The sequence below is a fragment of the Homalodisca vitripennis genome, chromosome X (genome assembly GCF_021130785.1).
Source record: "Homalodisca vitripennis isolate AUS2020 chromosome X, UT_GWSS_2.1, whole genome shotgun sequence".
NCBI classification, from domain to species: Eukaryota; Metazoa; Arthropoda; class Insecta; order Hemiptera; family Cicadellidae; genus Homalodisca; species Homalodisca vitripennis.
In genome coordinates this window covers 12103269-12127712 of record NC_060215.1, presented here as the reverse complement: position 1 = coordinate 12127712, position 24444 = coordinate 12103269, and the positions used below count along the sequence as shown (strand labels likewise).

Below are 24444 nucleotides of genomic sequence, written 5' to 3'. Positions count from 1 at the left end.
CTTACACTCCTTAAACTTTCAATTTTTACTTCATTTTAATATTTCAATAATTCAGTTTTAGCTATTCAGTAAAAGTTGACTATGAGCATGTCCAAGACAGCACTGACACTACTTATTGTTTAAAATCAATCAATCAATTTCTTTATTTGTTATTTCCTAGAGAAATACAAAGGCATCAAACACTTTACAGAATATAAAATTACAATGTTGTTAGCTTAAGAAAGTTACATGGTACAATAAAATTGTCATTGTAGAACTCAGCTAGGCTATAGTAGGGTCGTTCTGTCAACCATTTGCTCTGCTTGGTTGGTGTCATCAGTTTCTATGGTGTCTACTATTTTATTCTCTTTTTGTTTGGGAATTTTCTCAACAGGGACAAACGCTTTTTCTTTAGAAGGAAGGCTAGTAGTTCTACATGAGTTCCGTCAGTGTAATGGTGAATATCTGGAAATGCTGTTGCTTATGGAAATATGAGTCGCTTATTTGTGGTCGAGGTGAAATCAATTTTTATGGAGTCCTTAGCTATTTTAGGTAGTTTGGAATGTTCAAGAGTTATTTTTCTAATCGATGATCTAATGGAAGATGCTCATAAACAGTTATGTCTAGTTTGTTTTATTTTTCTTATCCAGCTACTAAGCAAATCATCAACTTTTGGTGTAAAGTAGGTAAATGACTTTGTATGTCTAGATATTTCAACTAAGCAATGTGGCAGTGAGCCATAGGTCTCTTCTTCTTTCTCAGATGTTCGGACCACAGCAATATTCTCTCCTTGCCTTCCTTGAAATTCATGTACAGTTGTTGCATTAAATCCCAATTTTCTCAGAGCAATCGTTTCTGATTGTTTAAAAACGAGAACCCTACAATGATCCTTATTTATTGACAAATTGTTGATTCCATTTAGGCAGATTGATATTTTTTCACTGCTCTCTAGATTGCTGGTTGTCATGCCTTGTGGAACCCTACAATGATCCTTATTTATTGACAAATTGTTGATTCCATTTAGGCAGATTGATATTTTTTCACTGCTCTCTAGATTGCTGGTTGTCATGCCTTGTGGAACCCTACAATGATCCTTATTTATTGACAAATTGTTGATTCCATTTAGGCAGATTGATATTTTTTCACTGCTCTCTAGATTGCTGGTTGTCATACCTTGTGGAACCCTACAATGATCCTTATTTATTGACAAATTGTTGATTCCATTTAGGCAGATTGATATTTTTTCACTGCTCTCTAGATTGCTGGTTGTCATGCCTTGTGGAACCCTACAATGATCCTTATTTATTGACAAATTGTTGATTCCATTTAGGCAGATTGATATTTTTTCACTGCTCTCTAGATTGCTGGTTGTCATACCTTGTGGAACCCTACAATGATCCTTATTTATTGACAAATTGTTGATTCCATTTAGGCAGATTGATATTTTTTCACTGCTCTCTAGATTGCTGGTTGTCATGCCTTGTGGGTAACAGGTTGAGAGAAGATCTGCCACACTGCTTGTGCATCGATACGAGTGGTTAAGATTTTGAGTCACCTTTTACAATTAAAGAATATCTTTGAAAATGTTAAAAGTAAAAAAAATGAAAAGATATTTAAAATAGCATTCCGATTGATGGTATGTAATCTTCCTATTTTTAACATTAGCGGCTACAATTTAAAAAAGATTAAAAGAATTGTAATATTTCATTCATTAATTGTGCTCTTCAAAAATTAGTAATTCTGTATACTTCAGCATTTCCATAAACACATATGACCCAAGATACACATTAGTTTTAATTTACAATACAAAATGAATCAAATGACATACAAATTATCAAAATGAAAAGTCATTTTGAATAGTTGAAACACTAAAATAATAATATTATGCTTAAACTAAATAAAATACTGCATGAAATGTTTCTGAAACCATTTCGAACAAGGTATTTATTTCATAATATTAAAACAAAAATTATGTAACGCATAACTTAAATCAAACTAATGCAAAAGAACTTCTTATGGTGGCGGTATGAATACAGTCTTGTGATCAAGTAAGAAAGTGAGCCATTGCAGTGGGAAAAATGAACTTCAGAGGAAAGAAACCGCAGACGAGAAGTACAACATTGTTAGAACTGAAAAAAACAATAGTTAATGTTACAACATGTATTAAAATGTAATTATTATAGTCACAACCATATTAGCAGGAAGAGGTAATGGAAGGACATTGTTGTTTACATTATTTAAACTGAAAGTAAAACAGACCAAACTTTGTGAAATAGCTTTTATCTTTTCACTGCCTTTACCTATTAATAAATATCATTCCTTATCACAATTTTTTAACTTGAAAAATAATAATGCGGTTCAACCAGAATAATGCGGTTCAACCAGCCACATACAAACAATGTTGAACCTTATACACTTCTACTCCTTTACTTTTGATTGCACAGTTATGCATAATCCTTTGTTTTATAATTATAATTAATCCTTTGACTGGCCAACATCTCATTTTGAGTTCCTCTAGGTTCACTCTGTAGTACCCAGCAACTCATTTGGTCCCAGTGTCAACTCTGCTTCTATGCAAATATAATATATACAGGGTGTTAATTTGTAAACTTCAAACTCGTATTAAAAGATTTATAGCCCAAGTATCAAAATTCTGTAAACGACTTGTGTACAGTGTACTAATTGGGGGAACCAAAAAAATTATTTTCAAAATGGGGGTGCTCGCCCCCATGCTCTCCCCCCCCGTACCTATAAGACCTAAATGTAAGATTAATTGATGAAAGGATAGGAAAATTGCTAATTATAACAAATAAAATACATACCCTTTTTAAAAATTCTTCGGATACAATTCTTGCTCTTGCATTTACAGCTAGTTTCATTTCACTTATTTCCTTGTCTATTTCTTCCATAAAGTGCAGGACAAAGTCTACTAGTTTGTGTTTGTACATTTGTTCCGTGTGGAAGTTTGTTATCAGAAAACTTATGTCATAGCCCTGAAAAGAAAATTGAACTAGAATAAATGTTAACCAGAACATACAACAAATCATTAACCCCTTAACGGCTTTTGCCGAGTCAATTCCTCACAGACTTATGGCTAAAAAAAGGGCCACTGATGCTGATCTGTAATGGATAGGGATGAGTAAGATACAGCGGAACAGTTACGCTCAGATGACAGTTTCGGGTCACAACCATTATCTGATATTGTTAGTTGCAATTACATGCTTGATGGTACTGTCGATACTGTCATTGTTGCACTGCACTTGTACGTCTGTTGAAACTGAAACTAGACTCAAAACCGCTGTTAATGACCGTTACCTACAGTAAAAACAAATTGTTATTATTATTAAGATAATTTACTCCACAAGTGTTTTACGTAAGACTTCCCAAATAATTATAACTCATTATTCAATACTTATTAAAAAATCATCTCAGGTTTTGTCTAAATATATTTCTTTTACATTAAGTAGCTTGTATGTTATATGTAACGTGAAATACTTAAAAAATAAATATTATTAACAACAATGAGTTTTTATTTACCACATTAGCCTAACACAAAATATTGTACGATAATAGGTTAAAATATCAAATAAACCTATTGATTTACCTATTTTTTATAATTTGTTTATTTAGGCTTACTTTCTTTTAGTGGTACTTGCATATAATTTACCCACCATTGTAACTGGCTTTTAGAAACTTTGAGTACTACAAAGTACGCTCAGTTCCACTTAACCTTTTTGTGGAACAGTTTCAAAACACAAAATTATTCATTATAGATGATACCTGCAACTGAACAAGTCGTGCGACTTTGAGAAACTATGTAAGTTTACTGCAGCAGAGAACTGCTTATTCCCCCACAGTTGCGATTCTTCACTTTGTGGAGCGGTTATGAAGCATCAGTTATTTACAAACGTCTGGCTGACAATAAAACTATTGTAACTCTTACGGAGGGTTCCAGATTTTATCCATGCCTAGTGGCAATTCGACCAGCGGGAAAACTGTTAAATAAATAACAGTACGTAATTCACTGTTTTGCCACTAGATGGTGTGGGCATACTGATTGGCTTACACATTGAGATGTGTAGTTTGTTTCATGTATAATGTGCGCTGAGAATCGTGTTACCAGTGCAGTAATTGTGATGTATGTTTTTGCCCAAGGTTTCCCATACCCTAGGAAACGTGAATTCACAAACAAGTATGAGTAAATATGTGTAAAAGAGTGTTGTAGCTCGATTCATTAATTTAAATGCCCATTAAAAAGTCAACAAAAATAATCAAAAAGGTGTTTTTTTTGGAAGTTTTAGCTTAAAAAAATATTATTTTGTATTTTTTGTACTTGAAATCTACCAATAAATAAAAATAAGTAGTAAAAAGTAAGCATGTTTGGTTTATTTTTGTCATTCTTCATCATTCTTGTTTGATCAAGCTTGTGTGGACGGTAAAAATTAAGAATTTAATGTTTTTCACTATTGGTTTCCTTATTTATATATGATATGTGTGTAAAATAGTACCAAAAATACCACTGTAGTTTTATAGTTTTATGAAATAAATATACATGCTCACACTAAATGGCGAAGAAATCCATTTAAGCTAAAGTATACAGGCATTCTTCCATTATTTGTTGCAACAAGGAACACCATAATTTTTACAACAACATACTACAAAATTGAACGTATAAACTTCACCCTCGAAACAAAATGTAAGGGAATTCACTTAAGTCCATGTTTATTCAAACAGTAAAAATTGTGTATTCTCATTTATTTTTCACCCAGTTTTAACAAATTAGGTATCATACTTTTGACAATTTTGTCTTTTGACATTTTCGTATTCATGATGATTTTGTAAAACATGATATCTAAAACATATTTTTGTTCTTTCTTAGGAAGGCAAACAAACGTGCAAAATAAAATTGCTGTAAATTTAACCATTTAGGGATATGAATTTTCAAGTAATAGTCCGGGAGGGGAAAGCCAATTTGCACAGGGGAAATTTTCTTAACCCTATGCACTCGAAGGCAGTATTTATAATTTGTCCTTAGAACTCGTATGGCCAGCTCTACTAATCCACCATTTTGTCGGAAACACACATTATTTTTTGCTGTAATGTTATCTCAGCTCGTATGTCCAGCTGTACTGATCAGGATACAATGAGTCCATAGCTCGTAAGGCCAGCACCACTGGCCACTAACCATAGCATTTATTTTCTAATATTCTCTTTGTTTTATAATGAATGGTGAGTGCTGAAACCTATCAAGCAGTTTTATTTTTAAGTAATTTTTAGGTAAAGCAGTAAATTTTAAATTAGCCTATAATTTTTCTCTAAACATTAACTGTGCAAATGATACGAATGGCACATAGTGGGCCTATACACTGATAGAAGGAATAGAAACCTAGAAACTTTTACTAGAAGACATGTGCTAACTATTCTTCACTTTACATAGGTATGTATTTTTAAGTTTTATTCTTTAAAAAAATGTAGACAGAAAAATATAAAATAGTTCATTGCCTCAATCTGTAAAAGCCTTCTTTATAACATTTTATTGCATATCTTTGTTAATAATATACATATGAGTTAAATTTCCCAAATGTATGTTAATCGTTGTATTAGAAAGATTCATTAAAAATAACTTTTTTAATTATTTCTCATTTCTTCTTTAAACATTTTTAATTACTATGCAAATAACACGGAGGAAATTGAAAAATAATTCCAGTCTGGGGAGGCAAACAAAAAATATGGCCGCCGAGCTGTCAATGAAAGTAGCGCGGCCATCTGTACTGGCCATACGAGTTGCAAGGACAAACTACGGCAAAACTAACGCGAGCTGTCTGCAACCTTGGTGTGGCCAGTGCTACTGGCCTTGTGAACGCAAAGGGTAAAAGAATTTACCCGGATATAATATTACAATAATGTATTATTACATTAATAACATATAATTATTTTTGTCTATTACTCTTTTGCTTTAATAAAAAAAGACCAGTTAGAGTTAGTGGTTAGTTTAGAATGAAATTGTAATTTACATTAGTAGCATGCACATTGGCTTGCCTGAATTACCTTTAGAGATCTGTCTCTTTTTTAAATGAGGAACTACATAATGTACATTCTTAAATAATTTACCTGAACAGCTTTCCGTCTGAGTATTATAAAGTTCTCAGCCCTCATCTGCATGAATCGCATGAACTTTTTGCACAGAATTTTTTCAATGTCATCAGCTTGTTTTATGGCTATGCTGATTCGGATTGAATTCACAGAACTTTCTATTAGAACTTTTTCTTTCTCATTGCGACTGATAAGGACGGGATTAAGGAGAAGCTCCCTGCTGGATCTAGAAATAAAGATTTTTAATTCAGTTTTTTTATAACTATGAGAATAACATTAACATCACACTAATCAAAGTTCAAAACATTAATTATAGTATATTACAATGATAAACCTTGTACCGTTATTTATTTGTATTTTATATTATACATATTTTCACAACCCTGTTACTCATTACTGGTTAATATAAGTTTTTTGTTTGGTTTTTTTTTTTGTTCTCTTAGGACAAGAAGCTTATTGTTGTGTACGGGTTACAGGGAATCGGAATAAAAGACTGAATTAGTTTACATCATCGACTGTGCTCGGTTAAGGTTGGAGGGTAACTGAGAGAGAGACAAGGGCAGGACACTGGAAGTGGTAGTGGTGGTATGATCTGGTGGCGTGATGAGAACAGCCAATGGCATTTATTCAAACTGATCACCCCATATGACGTCACAGCATCATACGATCATACAGTTGGTCTTTGGCTGTGGCTTTAACTTGCCAGTAACAATTTATAATATGTATAATAATTATTATTATAATTATTATTGTAATTCAATACATTACATTTCCTCCCTTCCAAATTTCAAAATAAATTGAATTCACACAAGTCATAGATAAATTAAACAATACAAGTGTAATAATAAATATATAATAAACACATTTAAATATAAATAACACATATCATTATTAAATGTCATCCTTAAGTACTGTAAGTTATTTACAAGTTTAATTTCTCTACAGGTTTCCTAATACGAGTTGGGTATCTGTTTGTATGATCAGCTGTTCTAGTGACAGGAGAAGGAACAGCTGAGGGTAGAGAAAGACGTGGTCTAGAATGAGGGGTAGTGATGTGACATGGAGAGGTATGATGCGGTGAGGAGGGGGAGAGACCAGCTGATCTAGTGAGGTCAGTGTTACTAATTCTGACTGGGCTTGGAGTTGGCGGACACTGAGCGCCTGTCTCACGCTCCGCAACTGTACGGTCCTGAGATGGTGGAATTTGACTGTCACTGTCAACAATACTACTGTGTAGTCCTATCAGCTGATCAATATGTCTACTCCAAATTAAACCAGTCTTTGTCATAACAGAATACATCACATTATTTAACTGTTTTATTACAATGCCCTCTATCCATTTGTCTTTAGAGCGATAATCTCTCACTAATACAGATTGATTAGGAAATAGAATTCTCGTTTTTCTACCGCCAAAATATTCTTTTTGTTTGTCCTGTTTTAATTGCACAGTTCTGGCTACATTAGGTCTGAGTAAATCTAGCCTGCATCTTAGTGGTCTATTGAACATTAATTTGGCAGGTGTCTCGTTAGTAGTACTATGAACGGAGTTTCTGTAATCAAATAACATCCTATTCAAGGCTACTTTAGTATCAATATTTTCTTGAAAAGCCAATCTTATTTTACGTTTAGCATACTTAACTGAGTTCTCAGCCTGACCATTAGACTGAGGATGATAAGCTGGTGAAAATGTATGTCTTATACCATTAAGTTGCATGAAATTTTTAAATTCAACTGAGGTAAATGGTGGTCCATTATCACTATGGATAGTGACAGGTAATCCAAATCTAGAAAATAGTTCTCTTAACTTTTCTATAGCTAGCTTAGCTGAAGTAGAGCCTACTTCAAATACTTCCAACCACTTAGTGTAAGCATCAATTACTACCAAGTAGGTCTTATCTTTGAAAGGACCCAAGTAATCAATATGCAATCTTTCCCATGGCATAGATGGATAGTGCCAAACATGTAGATTACTCTTACTAGGACTAGAACGTTCCATAAGACAGGAAGAGCAATTGTTCGCTAGGCTTTCAATGTTTTCATCTATATTTGGCCACCAAATATAGGATCTTGCTACTGACTTCATTTTTACAATTCCCAAGTGACTCGCGAGTAACTCATTTAATACGTAGCTACGCAACTTGTTAGGAACAACAATTTTATATCCCCACATAACAATGCCATGCTCAACTGTTAGCTCGTCCTTCCTTTGGAAATAAGGTAACAATTCCCTATTCTCTCCCGACAAAAAATTTGGCCATCCGTACATCACATAGTTATGTATTTGTTTTATAATAGGATCATTTTGGGTTTCAGCTTTTACATCTTCAAAAGTTAAAGGTACTGAACTTTCAGCGATACAGTGTAAATAGGTACCTTTCCACCTTGGTTCATTGTTATTATTTACAACATGTTTAGTGCTTAATGGTAAGCGTGATAATGCGTCTGCGTTACCATGCTTTTCTGACCTTACATACTGTACATCAAAATTGTATCCACTTAAAAATAATGCGTATCTTTGTAATCGGCTTGCTGCGAAAACAGGTAAACCCTTTTTCGGTCCAAATATGCTAATTAAAGGTTTGTGATCAGTACACAAAGTGAATTTTCGGCCATACAAATATTGATGAAATTTCCTTACTCCATATACTACTGCTAAAGCTTCCTTATCTATTTGTGAATATTGACATTCTGCTGGTGATAAAGTACGAAAGTGGTATGCAATAGGTTTCTCAACGCCTTCAGGGGTTATGATACTAAGTACGCAGCCCAGCCCTGTCGAGCTTGCGTCTACTGCTAGTTTTACAGGCAACTTTGAATCATAATGCGCCAAAACTGGTGCTTTAGTCAAAACATCCTTGACATGGCTAAATGATTTGAGACATTTTTCATCAAAATCAAATGGCACGTCCTTTTTTAACAAGTTGTACAACGGACTCAAGATTGTTGACAAATTATTGATAAACTTTCCATAATAATTTACCAAGCCAATAAAAGCTTTGACTTGAGTGACAGATTTAGGTACAGGTGCTTGATTTATAGCTTTAATTTTAGATTCAGAGGTATGCAGTCCATCTTTATCGATACTAAAACCAAGATACTCGATTTTGTCTACAAAGAACGTACATTTATCTTTCTTTACGGTAAATCCTTTTTCACTCAGGCGTTTACAAACCTCTTGCAACCTACTTACATGAGTTTCGTTATTAGGTGCGGTGATAAGAATATCATCCATGAACACTGATATGCCTTCTAAATTATGCAAAGATTGTTCAATAACTCTTTGAAATATGCCTGGGGCTGATGAGATTCCATAAGGCATTCTACAATATGAGAAAAGACCCTTATGCGTGCTAATTGTACATAATTTTTGTGACTCACTGTCTAACTTTAATTGCATATAGGCTTGACTAAGATCTATTTTAGAGAAACGTTCTCCATGCTGTAAATTTGCAAATAAATCTTCTATTCTAGGTATAGGGTACTTGTCTACTTCTAGATACTGATTTAGAGTAACTTTAAAGTCTCCACATAGCCTAATTTCACCGTTCTTTTTTAATACTGGTACAATGGGCGTTCCCCATTCCGAGCTGCTTACTGGAATTAACACTTGTTTGTCAACTAAGCGTTGTAGTTCTTTATCTACCTTACTTTTCAATGAGAATGGTATCGGTCTTGGCTTAAAATACCTAGGTCTAGCATTTTCTTTTAGATTTAGTTTAACTGGTTCGCCTGTATACTGACCTAGTTTCTCAGTGAACACTTCTGGAAATTGATTAGTTAGCTCGGACGTCATTGTCTCGAAATTAGCCTTGTTATCTATAGGTCTGTTTATAACACACAAGTTATTTTTAAACGAAATGTCAACTCCCAGTACTTTAAGCCAATCACGACCCATTAAAGGATGTGAACCTCCTCTAATCACATACAAATCTAAGCATTTATGTATTTTCTCATAGCAAACATCAACATTAACCTTGCCCACAGGTATAATAGGTTCATTAGTGTACGAACTCAAAGTTAGGTAGTTTTCTAACAATTTACAAGAACTAAAATTATTTTCATAAAAATTCTCACTACACACTGTGACACTAGCTCCAGTATCAACTTCAAATATGGTTTCTCGACCTTGCACTAGGACTTTAATCTTAATTGGGTCAACTCTAATTCTTTCACCGTGAGTTTCATTTACTTTAAATAAATTCTGTATGTCCTCGACATAACTCTCAAGATTTTCATCACTCTGAACATAATTCTTAGAATTATTTGAATCTGACAGTTCTGAACTATCATTTACAAAATTATGTTTCTTATAATCTTTGTTTTTCTTGTTTTGAAAATTAGACTGATAAGATATACCTTTCTTAACTTTCGAAAGCTGATTGTATGGTAACTTACTAATTTCAGTAGATCGACATACCTTAGATATGTGATTTCTTTTACCACATTTGTGACACACAACACCAAACAATTTGCACTGCTTCCTATAGTGACCACACTGCCCACAGCACGTACACTGCACCTTGACTTCGTGCCTTGCGTTGTAGCTCGCGCTGCCACCGCTGCCGCCGACTCTCACATGTGGGTGGTGATGCGCTGCCATCCGCTGGACCCGGCTGCCGCCGTTCACTGTCAATGCCGCCGCATTCTTCTCCGCCGCTTCCACTGAGCAGACGATTTTCACAGCCTGGTCGAAGGTTAGGGTGGTCTCTCCCAACAGCCTCTGCTTGGTCGACTCACTCCTGATGCCGCTCACCAGTCTGTCTCTGAGATAGTCGTTGAGGGATGCGCCAAACTCGCAGTATGCAGACAACTTCTTGAGGCTGGCGATGTACTCTGCGACTGATTCTCCTTCCTGCTGATTCCTTTTGCTGAACTTGTACCTTTCAGCTATGAATGATGGCTTCGGGTACAAATGGTCCTGAATTAACTTCACTAATTCATCGAACTTTTTCACTGAAGGTTTTTCCGGCGTACATAAATCTCGTAACAAACTGTACGTTTCCACACCCACGACTGTTAGTAACGTACTAACCTTTTTGTCGTCACTAATACTGTTACAGTCAACGAATAATTCAAATCGTTCAACATACGAATTCCAAGTTTCTGCACTGTTGTCGAAGTCACCGATTCCGCCAATAATTCCCGCCATTTTTACTGTTTCACTAAATAACGTATGACGTCACAGCATCATACGATCATACAGTTGGTCTTTGGCTGTGGCTTTAACTTGCCAGTAACAATTTATAATATGTATAATAATTATTATTATAATTATTATTGTAATTCAATACATTACACTTATAAATTGCACTTAGTCCTGTAAGAACCTTTGTGCTGCTTCCGGAGTGACAGGATATTCAGGATAGTAAAAAGTCTGTGCATAAATCTTTGAAATCCCAATGCACAATATTATTGTGGAGTACTGGATGCCACAAAATAATCATTCTGAAGGAAAAGGAAGCAACAATTGGCCAGAAGTGACATTCTTTTGCACAACGCCAGACCATGTGGCTAATGCAACGAGGCTGAAATTGATTGTAATAGGATAGGCAACACTGGAACATCCACCCTAGAACCCAGACTTGTCACTTTGTGATGTTCATCTTTTTCAACCCCTCAAAGAAGCACTTGCGGCTAGCGTTTTGAGGACAACATAGCAATGGAAGCATTTGTGCTCCAATGGTTAGGAGAATGTCGACGGAGTTTTTACAATGATGGAATAAAAAAAGTTCCCAATCTGATGGAAAAAATGTATTTCAGGAATAGGAGAATATATAGAAAAATAATATATATTCATTAGTCTAGTCAAATAAAGTTCAAATTTTTTTAAATCAGTCCCGTTTATATTTGATACACCCTCGTAGTTCAGGGCTCTGATACTTCGCACCACATGATCACCTATTTAAAGCACTGAACACTTACTTGCATCAAGTATGAGACCATGACTGATCTACCATACTATGATATCAGTATGAGCTGCCCTGAGGTACCTCTACCTTTCAGCAGAGGGGAAGACATACAAGTGTCTACTCTTTCCTTCCCTGCCAACTGTACCTATCCTTCAGATATGATATAATCCAGAATGTGAAAGTTGAGTTTAGCTGTTCACCTTCCTCTTAGTGCAGTGTCTGGAATCTGACACTGTCACAGACTTGACTCCTGGATTCTGGATTCATGTTCATCTGAAGAGATAAAAAAAAGAGCTGACAACGAAGAAGCTGAAAATGAACTCTTTACATTGTTTTGACATAAGAGATACCTAGACTGTAAAATATATTATAATCGAGGTGAAGATTATTCTCATTGTCTCATCAGGTGCACAACTGAGTGCACTACGATGATTTAGACATGATGTCTAAGCTCATTGGAGCAACCGAGTTTTCTGCACATAATTTAGCTATTGTGCATTGGGTTGATTAAATTTGAATGTTGAGTCAGTGAGAATGTCCCTACATTGAGGGTTGTATGATTCCCCCTACCCTTGAATGATGCTACATTGAGAGGAAAGTGGACTGGAGCTACACTCGACATTCACATTGAATCAAGCCTTCCCATTTTCAATTTTCATTTTCTAGGAGTCCAGACTGGGTTCATTTTCTCGTCTGGACTTCAAGCAGATTTCTGTTATGTTTGACCAATTTTCTATCTCTTCTTCTTATCTTTTTTTGTAATGAACTAAAAATTGTTTTTCATTTGATGAAGAGGATGGATTTTAAACCTCGAAACACTTTATAACATATTTCAAATATTTAAGTGATATTTAAAATATTTATTATTTATATTTTGCATGTACATGACAATGCATGAATATTGTTCACCAGTAAGCAAAGTAGAGATTGAACTCCATTAATTCAATTTGCGTTGGATGTTTGTACTGTCGGCCTTCTATAAAGGTTATCCTGGGCTTTTCTGCAAGTCTTATGTGCTCTCAGTTGAGTTGTTCCATGATAAAAATCAAATGATTGCAGGTCTTAGGCCATAGTTTAAAAGTATCTTGCAGATCCCTACTCCTCCATCATTAAAACTACACGCTTACTACAAGTTACGGAAAGTTCCGGAGTTACGGAATTATTATTTAGCCAAACTAATGATGATTTGTTTATTTTAAAAAATTGGTGTCTTACAAACAAAATGCTTGTAAACGTTGAGAGAACAAAATATGTAAATTTTGGTTTCAATGATTTCAGCTTTCATTCCGAACTTGTATTTCACGAATTTACTTGCAGAGGCGACGTAAATCTATGTAATTGTAAGCGAATTGAAAAACAGGATAATTTTAAATATTTAGGAGTCATTTTTGATCGGAAGCTAACATGGGATAAGCACGTAACAGTTTTGCAAAGAAAATTAAAATCTTCAATTAGAAAATTTTACTTTCTACGAAATTTTTGTGACGAACATTTGTTACAAACTCTGTATTTTGCTTTGGTCGAATCAAGACTACAATATAGCTTAGTTTGCTTTGGAAGTACTTTTAAATATCTAATAGAGAAATTAAGAGTTGTGCAAAACCATTTTATAAGAATTATTTCTCATAAAAAAAGACGTGACAGTTCTTTCCCAATTTTTGCTAAACTTAAAATACTACCTTTGCAACATCTATTTGTATTTAAGGTACTTAGGCTATTTTACATTAAAAGTGGTAATTTGGGAACTACGGACTTAAAGTACGGTACTAGAAGTATAGACCAGAGAATGTTTCGACTACCAAAAGTCAATAAATCAATCCTAAAGCAGTCTTTTATGTACAATGGGCCGAAACTATTCAATAAATTACCATATGAGTTGAAAATTGCCGTTAACGATAAGTTTTTTTATAGGAAATTAAAAGAGTTTTTACTGACAATAGAGGATTGTTTGTTCTTTTTCAAATAAAATTACTTGTACAAATAAAGACTGAATAAATAAAAATAATAAAAACTATGTAAATAAACTAGGATTAATTTTAAGTTTGTTTGTAATGTTATGTAATCTATTATATTATTATTATTTTATTATTGAATTTGAATTATTTTTGTGTACAAAGTTTATTTTAATTTCATTTAAACTGCTAACCAAGTTTTATTTTTATTTAATACATTTTCAACAGAGAAACTTATTTTTATGATATATAAAGGAAAAGTAGTTGTGTGTAAATAAATAAAACTATTTTAGTGTAAAAGGTACCAGTTGTACTTCAGGAAGATTTTAGTTCAGTTTTAGATTTGGTTCTGAGTTTAAGTTCGTAGTGTTTTAGATCAATAGTAGTGATAAGACTTATGTGGACGCCACAGAGAGCAGCCCGGCTGAAACAATTGAACTTGTATCTGGACGTAGATAAGATACTTTGTAATTTAAGTACTCGCACTGGCCACACTACTTGTAAAAGTGGTCAGTCTTTCCAAAGATTGTATTTTGTTAATGACTGTACATATTTGCTGTTGGAAATAAATTCATTCTTCATTCTTCTTCAGTTTTAGTGTCCTTAGCTACACAAATGTTGTTTTTTATGTAGTTTTTAATGCCTGGCCCTTACCTATGTAATCCTGCATCAAGCGAATAACAACTTCAAAGGAATGTCCTTTTAGGGGATTTGATATTGTACCTTTGCCTGTGTACACGAGAATATTTAAAATATATCCATCTGAAGTGCAAAGCTCATAAAACTTAATGCCATATTTGTGGCACTTGTTTTTTATATATTGTCTAAAAGACAATCTTCCCCGCCACAATACCATGGCCTCATCAAGTGACAGATTCTTCCCAGGACTGTAGGCTCTTGTGAAATTGGTCAAAAGATGCTTCAGTACATTGTTTATATTATGCAGTTTGTCATCTGCAGAATCAACATTAGGGTTATAAAAACATAAACATCTAAGTATCGCCTAAAACCTATTTCTGGACATGGTTTTACCAAACATGGGGTGGTCATAAAGCTCACAAGTTGACCAGCAGTGATTCATGGAAGGGAAGTGCAAGTTTCCCATCAGTATGGAGAGGCCTAAAAAGTTCTTGAATTCCTCTAAATTTACAGGCTTCCACCACCGCATGTTTGAATGCTTGGTAGTAAGAGTTTCCTGGACAAATAAGGCAAGAGTATTTATCCAAGCTACAATTTTCTTTAACAGATCTCCATAAAATATATTTTAAAAGATTTCAATAGGATCTGTCGATTGAATGTGTATCTGTTCTTGCCCAGTAAAATTGTGGACCTGAGGTTCATTCTTTGTGTCAGTCCAAACACCTTGTTTACCGTGATAATCATCATGGACGTTTGAAACAACAAACAACACATTTGGATCATTGAAAAATGATTCATTACATCATCATGTACTTCTTCGAATTGAACCTCTATGTCATCTGCTAAAGGGATATTTGGGTTTAGGCCCAAGTCAAAGTACATATTTATTGGTTCAAAATGCTCACCCTCATCACTAGATGAACTTGGAATGTCTGAGTCAGGAACATACTCAGAGGCACCGTCAGAACTAAATAATTCACCACTGTCATCTTCGTCCATCTCACGATCGATTTCGCTCACAGACATAAAAGGTCTCTTCCTTTCACCCATCACACGATAAAACAAAAAGCAGTTCAGTTTAAACTACAAAAGCACATATAAATCTTCCACTGTTATAGGTTAAACAAAACACGAGGATTGGAAATATTACACAGAAAACCAGGTTTGCCAATACGATTCCCAGATTTGCTAATACGATTCCCGCATAAAAAAAAACAAAATCCCACGCTCAGACCATGCGACCGGTGGTATATGCGCCGGACATTCCCACTGACCGACATGCAATAATATAGTCGGAAAATTAGACTGACTGGCAACCAGAAAACATTTAGTAACACAATACATGTGTCACAAATACGCGATGTCGGACTAGTTTGCGCCCCGAGAGTCACACATGTGTGACGTTGGTCTATGGTATGAATCGGTGTGTGTCACAAATACGTGACGTCAGGCTTTAGTTTGTACCCCGAGAGTCACACATGTGTGACATTCGTCTATGGTATGAATCGGTGTGTCACAAATACGTGACGTCGGTCTATTTTAAAAGTCCAATTTTGGAGTCGGTAGCGAAAGTGTTAAAAAAATTTCTCTAATAAAACTTCAGAGAGCATCAATTATACAGAATACACCACTGTATGAAAACTATTGTATAATATGTAAAAATAGCATGTGTGATGTTCAAAGAGAGGGATGATTCTAATTTCCCCAAACAAACAATTGATATACTCTTATAAAAATACTTTTAGCACAAATTTATAATCAAATAAGGTTTAAATGTTGTATACCATTGTAAACAGGAAATTTCTAGCTATAAAATAATAACATTTTATAAAAAAATTAAATAAAATAGTACACCGATCCCCAAATAATTTCACTTTATATTCTTAAAATGGAGACTGATCTTTACCTGACTTCAACTTCCGGTTTGTTGTGCCTTTCGATATCTTGTGAAGAAAAGTTCTCTACACACATCGCAGCTGTAAGTGTGTGTTTAACAGCAGTAAGGTACGGTCGCAAAGTCGCAGCCTGAAATAAAAACATCATTTCAAACATGTGATTTTTACACTAAGTACTTCAACTAACCTTTAATTTCTACAGCTTTTACGATTATTCCAGTTAACTTCTAATAAGCATAAAAATATTACTTTTTATAGGGCAGAAACTGTAAAACTTCATACTATACTCCAATATCAAAAATATTCAAAATGGTAGAATTTAAAAAAACATACAATATTATTTTATCCATTTCCATTATTGCTAAAAAGTTCATATGAATACTGTACATTTTAAACAGGTTAAAAATGACTAAATTGAATTACTAAAATCATCTGTTAAATGTCAATTTCATACATTTCACATTGGGTGTGGAAGTGGCGGGTCTTCATACCCCAACACATGTGCCAAGCCAGAGTGTCCATGAAGCACCCGCACAGCTATCTTCTCTCTTCTTAAGTGCTGTTTTCGTGTGCGCGCACCTGGGATCTGCCTGATCCAATTCTTGACATCTTTGATTATTCCGATCAGGCTGAGCTGATCTGGCGGGTTTCTTTCTGACTATCCTTACCACACTCATTTTTCATTTCGTACTACTCTCACCTATCGGGAAAATTTTCCAAAAATATGGCTCCAACTATACTAAACCTAAGTTTCTTTCTTTATCCAAGCCAAGGTGGAACAGCATATACCGAAGGCTGCGTCATCAAGGGTGTGCTTGGTCGTTAATATGCGAACTCTGGATACCTCCAGATTAAACATAGCCTTCCCCAAGTAGAGCGGGACAATGGTTGGGGTGATCTTTAGATCTCCGCTACTCGTGGGAACACTATGAGTAAAGAAATGCCAAAATTTTTCAACAAACCAGAGAGCTCTAGCAGCACTCAAATAGTGGAAAAGAAGCGTAAGTATGTGCCTTATACAGATTAACCTTCACCATGCTAAGGACGCAACCGTCATCTTAGGTTTATCTCAACGGGCCTGGATATCGCCCTAATCCAGGAACCTTGGATCAACAGAGGTTGCATCAGAGGATTGACGACTCAAGTTGGTAATCTCATTTATGATCGATCAATTGAAAATCCCAGAACATGTATCGTAATTTCAAAAAATATAACAACCTTTCCTATTAAAGATCTGATAACAAGAGATCTTGTGGTGGCTACTGTGAAAGTGGCATCACAGCAAGGGATGAAAGAGGTTACCATAGCCTCAGCCTACTTCCCCTGCAAGGCTCGCCATATCTACTGGAGAAGCACAAACATAAACCCAAGAGGAGAGGAACTTCTACAGTTTATGTTCTGTAGTGATTTAGTTTTGGAAAACAGAGGGTTCAGTCCCACCTTTATTACCAGAACTAGACAAGAAGTCCTAGACATAACCCTATTCACAGGACTCAAAAACATAAGCATTGTAAGGTGGCACGTCTCAGAGGAGGCCTCACTATCGGACCACTGTCCTATTAGGTTCGACATAGAGAAGATAGGGGAAAAAACGTGACCCACTGGATTCCTAAATCTATCAATTGGAGGGGATACCGAGTCTCTAGCCAAAGAGTTGGAATAAATAGAACCCTTCCAGAAAAATGAATTTGACTTAGAAAGGTCTGCACAATTAGTAGAACAAACTATAACAAAGGCCTATAACGAGAAAAACTGCCCTCTCAGACAAAACAGGCTGAAGAAAGACGTGCCGTGGTGGACTGGGAGGTTAGAAACACTAAGAAATAAAATTAGAAAATTACTAAAAAGGGCAAAAAGGACAGACCATTGGCTCCCTTATCTACACGCCCAAAATGAATATAAAAAGGAACTAAGGAAGAACATAAGAAGAACCTGGAGAAACTTTTGCAAAAACATTAACAGTCTACCAGAGGCTGCCAGGCTTCAAAAAACTCTCCAAACTGATCACACTAACCCTATGGGAACCTTAGTAAAGGCCAACGGTGACCTTACAGTGAACAGGAAGGAGACCTTAGAAATGCTTCTGGAGATGCACTTTCCGGGGGGCCACCTGACTCGAAATGAGGATATTTATTCTCTAGTCGAGGGGAGCTCCAGCCGAGAGATTGCAAAAGCCAGACAACGGTCTTACAGACTATTCACACATGAAAGAATTAAGTGGGCAATAAGATCATTCAAGCCATTTAAACCTCCTGGGGCTGATGGAGTTTTTCTAGCCCTTCTCCAAGAAGGGCTGGACATCTTATTAAATACTCTTATCATTCTGTTTAGAAGCAGTTACGCCTTAGGATATATACCAAAACATTGGAGGACAGCACTGGTGGTGATCGTGCAGAAAAAAAGACAGGGATCCGACTCAACCCAACTCGTACAGACCCATAAGCTTAACCACCTTCATAGTGAAAACTATGGAAAAAATAATAAACAGACACGTAAGGGACGTAATATTACCAGACCACCCACTTAGCCCCACTCAACACGCTTATATAGAAGGTAAATCAACTACCACCGCTCTCCACAGTTTAGTGGAGAACACCTTCGACGAAAAGGAAGCCCTAGTCAGCTATGAACATTGAAGGAGCTTTCGACTGAGTAGCATATCAATCCATGGAGACTGCTATGGAACATTTTGGAATTCCCCCAGATGTAGTCAAATGGATAGTAGCCCTCCTAAAAAGCATACAAGTAAAAGCAAAGTACGGAGACGAATCTGCCGCAATCACGGCCCAGAAAGGCTGCCCCCAGGGGGCGGTTCTGTCTCCTCTCCTGTGGGGGATGGTGGTAGATTATCTTCTTAGCAAAGCAGAGAAGAGGGGAACAAGGCTACTATGTTATGCTGACGACCTAGTGCTTATGGTCAAAGGAAAAATCAAAGGCACTCTGGAACGCCTAATTCAAGAAGAACTAAACCTCATAAGCAACTGGTGTCATGGGGAAGGTCTACGGATCAATCCATCTAAAACAAATATGACAACCTTTACCAGGAAAAGAAAGTTCCAGCTTACACAACCTGTTCTGGAGGGAATCAGCATAACCAAACTTAAGAAACCATAATAAAACCAATGGTCACATATGCTGCCTTAGTGTGGTGGCCGAAAGTAGAACAAACAACAGCAGCTAAAAGGCTACAGAGTCTTCAAAGGCTAGCTTGATTAAGCATCACGGGAGCGATGAGCTCCTGCCCAACACTAGCAATTGAAGCGGTCCTGGGATACACTCCTCTGGGGGCAGGAGGTGGTGAGAACAGATGCTATAAGTACAATGAAGCTTCTAGGAACAAAGGTAATAAATGCCACCTCCTTAGAGGGCCACATGAAGATATTGCAAAAATTTCCTGAGGCTGAAATGCTAACTAAAGTGTCAGACGCAATGGTTAAGAAATAGCAATTTTTTAGTATTGGGTGTTACTATGTTTATGACAACAATGACTTTTACAACTGCCATACCAGACTGCTTTAATAAAAATGTACAATGTTGGGTGAAAAATATATAATTTTATTGTTATGTTACTTAGCAACTTCAAACAGGTAAAAATGGACATTTTGAGTTTCTTCATGAAAATGTAAAAAATCAATTTCCTAAAAGAACCTCAAAATGCTATATATATAATTCTTTTTATGGTAAATTTATCGCCATTTGGACATTCTGTTAAGGTAACATTTCAATAACATGTACAGATACTTACAGTATATAAATTGTTGATCTGTAATAAAGAGTAACATTATTTTACAGTTTGACATTTATGCAGTTGAGCTCTCTAGTTGTATACAAGAAAGATAATATACAAAACTTTGTAATAAATCTAAATTTTTATATTTTAGAAAATGAGCCTGTAAACATACGGAAAACTGCATATTTTAGAATTTCTTATAGGCCTACACTTTTCTAGGGTTAATTACATCACTGACGACATGAATAAACTTCCAAATTATGTTCCAAATAACCCAGAAACATCTGTCTGGCGAAGGAAAAAGTAGGTCTAGTTTTTTTTTCTTTTTTTTAGATCTTCAAAAATTTGTTAATGATTGATCACATTTAATTACTAATCTGTAAAACTATTAAATGTGTATTTGTAATCTATTGCTAAAAAAGACAGAAACAAAACGAATAATCCAATTTTGGGATAATATTTACTTTATCCACATTACCTAAACCAATCTAAAATCACTTTTAACAATTCTTTATAACAGTATATAGCCCTACTGTCATTTCCAGAAAAAAATGTAGGTGCTGACAAACCATATATTGTACAACTATTACTTATTTCAATTAAAATTACATCTAGGGTTATCAACAATCATGGGAAGAAAAGATAAATTTCCTATCCCAGATTCCCTAATTGGGGAGAATAGGTCTGTCAACTGTGTCTGAGAGTAATTTAAGTGTTTTTGGGTACTTTATCTTGTTTCTCATCATTATGGCCAGAGTTTTAACTTTTATGGTGAAATTCATTCATAACTTTGTCCTGTTATTTTGGTATTATTTACCATTGTGCAATTTCTTTGGGCATCTAGATATTCATTTTATTGTATAGCCTAGTAAATTTCAAGAGGCAGACTCTGTTCTTTTTCTTTTGTGGTACAAGTGACTAGTGAGTGATGTTTTTCTGCATATTGAATTGATAAGTTAGTGTAGTGAGTGCACTTTAAAATAGATTACCATTATTGTGCCAGAAAAGACGTTATTTTCTTTAATATAAACCTTCTGCTATGTAGAATAATATGGTTTGGTGAGTTTGTAATATTTTTAGCTATCAAGCATTAGTGATCAGCCTTTTGGAATTTTATACATTACTGATCAATACTAACTTATCCTGAGGGATGATTTCGTTGGCTGTTATCAGTATAGAGCTACACCACTGCCGCACCCCGTACTAATTCCTACTAGGCCCTTTCAACTACTAGTTCCTTTTACGTGGTTTAAAAATAATGCAGGATTTCTGGAATTTAATTGTGGAATATGTTTACATTAGCCTCGTGCATTAGCAATCTAAAACCACTTTTATCAATTTCTTAAAATAGTTACTATCCATAATTCCACAATAACTCATAATATGTTTGAAATTTTAGGTTACACCTCAAATAGTCAGAGGGAATCTATTTTGGGATCCGAGGGAATTCGGGATTTCTGGGTGGGGGGAGGGGTGGTATAATAAGCTAAGGAAGGGTAGGCATTGATAGAGGGGCTAATCCAGATACCAAAATTCACACACAAAAAAGTACAACGAATAGGTTACAGGTCAGAGTAGGGCTACCAATTCCATAGTAGGATAATTCAAGAATTATTTATTACTTTATTTTCTTTTTTGTCATTTTTGCAACAGTTTCTAACTCTATGGCAATGTTTTCATTGACGTTTTTCCTTTATGCTCCCAGTTTTGTTTCTGTTTTTAGTAATTTCTGCAAATGTTTCCGCCTCTACGGTGAAATTTGATTATCATTTTTCCTTTGAGCTCTCGGTTTCGTTTGCCAATACTTATATTATCTGCACATCTTGTTATCTAATTATCTCTTCATGTATCATAATTGGTCAGATTTTGCTGTGTTGAACATTTTTTAATTAATGACGTTCTTTGTGTTTTGTCATCGCCATTAGATATTTTATATTCGAGTTGTGTTGTGTTTGTGTAATAGTAACCCACTAGAACAATGGTTTATTCTAAAAGTGAAGAAAATTATTGACCTACAGACAATATATGTGTAGTGGGTGCTCTATTGACTTTTTTATTGTATTTGAAGGACATTTTAATAGTTTGTCATTTTAAGTTTGACATGGAATTTCAGATGCCTTTTCATTGTGCAATAAATGTGGTCACCATTATCCTCCTCTACATAAGATATATTATTTTTATTTCTTTATTCTTTTATTTAAGTTTTTTCTTTCTTGTCTTCAGTTATATTTCTTATTTTTAGTTTTATTTTATTTTAATTACATTATTGTTTCTTAGGTAGGCCAGTTGTTCCCCCGGAGAGGCCATTTTTCTGACATCAGATCACGTTGGGCGAACTGAGCACTCACGTGATCTGAGCTTAAATTTAGGTAATATCTCAAAGACATTTTCTTTTTCTGCCTGAAGTGCAGGGTGATGCCGAAAGCACCACTGAAGCTCACACTGATGGCCAGGGGCATTTCGGATCGGTACCATTTCAACATAGTTTCAGTTATTAGGCTATTTAGGCTTTTCTCTCTTTTATATTTATTTTACTACTCTCTCGTACCTTTATTTTTTCCTTTTAAGTTTAAATGTTGACAAATAGTGTGAAGTAGCTAAAGTAAACAATTACGTTGTTTCTTTAAATAACAAGTAATGTGAAATGGGTAAAGTAAACATTTACCCATTTTGTTCAGAGCAATAAAACTGTTTCATGTAATTGGTCAAGAAGCCAAAAATAGTTTTCTCATTATGATTCAGTATTCACTCTTGATTAAGACAGGTAATGCCAAATCAATAACCCTCCAATTATTATATAGGATGATACAAAATCCTACAGATTATTTAAATCCAAATTTAGCATACTTGCACTTTTTTAATGTTTCAATAAATCCTATTAGGTGAGCCTATTAACATTAGAGTATTGGCCTAACTTACTAAATGTTTTCTGCTGCTGAGGAGAATTTGAATCCAGAAAAGTAGCAAAATTTATAATCTAATGATTATATTAAAATTATAATTCATACAATATTTATTTCTTAACACAAGGACTACTTACCATGGTAAACAACAGCCAGTGTAATTAAATCCTAACCTAATAGTAAGTAATAACCAACACTTAAGTACAAATATTTAAATATATAAAAAATATTAATTTTTATAAAGCAACTGTATAACCATATACAATTGTTTTTATTTGGGGTTATGTTTTACCATAATCATCACCATGCACTGTTTTTGAGTGTTTTATTCAAAACACTCAGTGTTGCCAATCCACTTTTGGAAAATTCCCACCAGTACCTGAAAAAAATACCACCTATGAGCCCAAATTACCACCTTGCTTTAAAAGTATATTTAGGCTACTAAAGTGTGTTATCGACATCGTATGACAGTCTATATTTTGTAAATGCAGGGTGTCTACCAAACTGAACATATAAAAATTCCCTGACTTTTCCAGGTTTTCTAGGTTAGACACTCTTAAAATGGCTTAACGAGCAGGATTTTTTATTGCATTGAATATGGTTGATTTTAGAGCATAATATCATAACTTATATATTGTAAAAAAAATTAACTTTTTACTTTTTTACAGAGACAATTTGCATGAAAAAGTTAGTTTCAGAAAAACAAATTTAACTTTACTTTCAATGAGCTTGGATCCATGCCAAAGTTTTTAAATAGAAACTTGTAAACTGATAAAGCAGACATTAATCATGCAATCCTGCTGTGATTCAAAGAAGGAGTAAAGGAATATAATATGTAAATGACTTCTAAAATCTCACTGTCAACCAGCTAAGCACAGGCTTTAGGTTTGAACATACTATAGGCCTACAAAGTATTATTTTAGGAAAGGCCTACCAAAACCAAACATGCAAGGTTAAGCAAAAATACTTACAACACTCTTTCATGATATCCTACCTCCAAAATAGGTTGTTTACTGATGTACAGTTTAATAAATTTGTATGATAAATCACATGAACTGTTATGTGTTGTTCTAAAAAATCCACTTTTTTCCTTTAACTCAACTTGTAGCTTTATGGAAAAAATTACACTAGATCACTGTTTTTAAATGTGTTAACCACAATTTTTTAATGTCAGGCAAAGTGCTAGGCACACATAGTCTTGAAATTAAAACCTTAGAAGGCTAGCATTACCATGATGTGTTTAGCCTACTCTATAACTCAGGTTCAAAATTTATTTATATATAAATATATATATATATAATATACACACAAAATTTATTTCACAATATATCACTTGATGACCAA

The 24444-nt window shown here is 34.7% G+C and overlaps 1 protein-coding gene across 1 annotated transcript; it reads right to left on the bottom strand.

The window, feature by feature from the left end:
• Positions 1-1894: 1894 nt before the first annotated feature.
• LOC124368689 (actin-related protein 2/3 complex subunit 4) lies at positions 1895-23433 on the bottom strand. The gene is made up of 5 exons (XM_046825983.1): positions 23238-23433; positions 16479-16597; positions 6091-6298; positions 2802-2972; positions 1895-2108 (listed from the first exon to the last, which is right to left on the bottom strand). Exons 1-5 carry the CDS (start codon positions 23238-23240, stop codon positions 2103-2105), a joined length of 507 nt encoding a protein of 168 aa, XP_046681939.1. The 5' UTR covers positions 23241-23433; the 3' UTR covers positions 1895-2102.
• Between the last annotated feature and the right edge of the window lie 1011 nt (positions 23434-24444).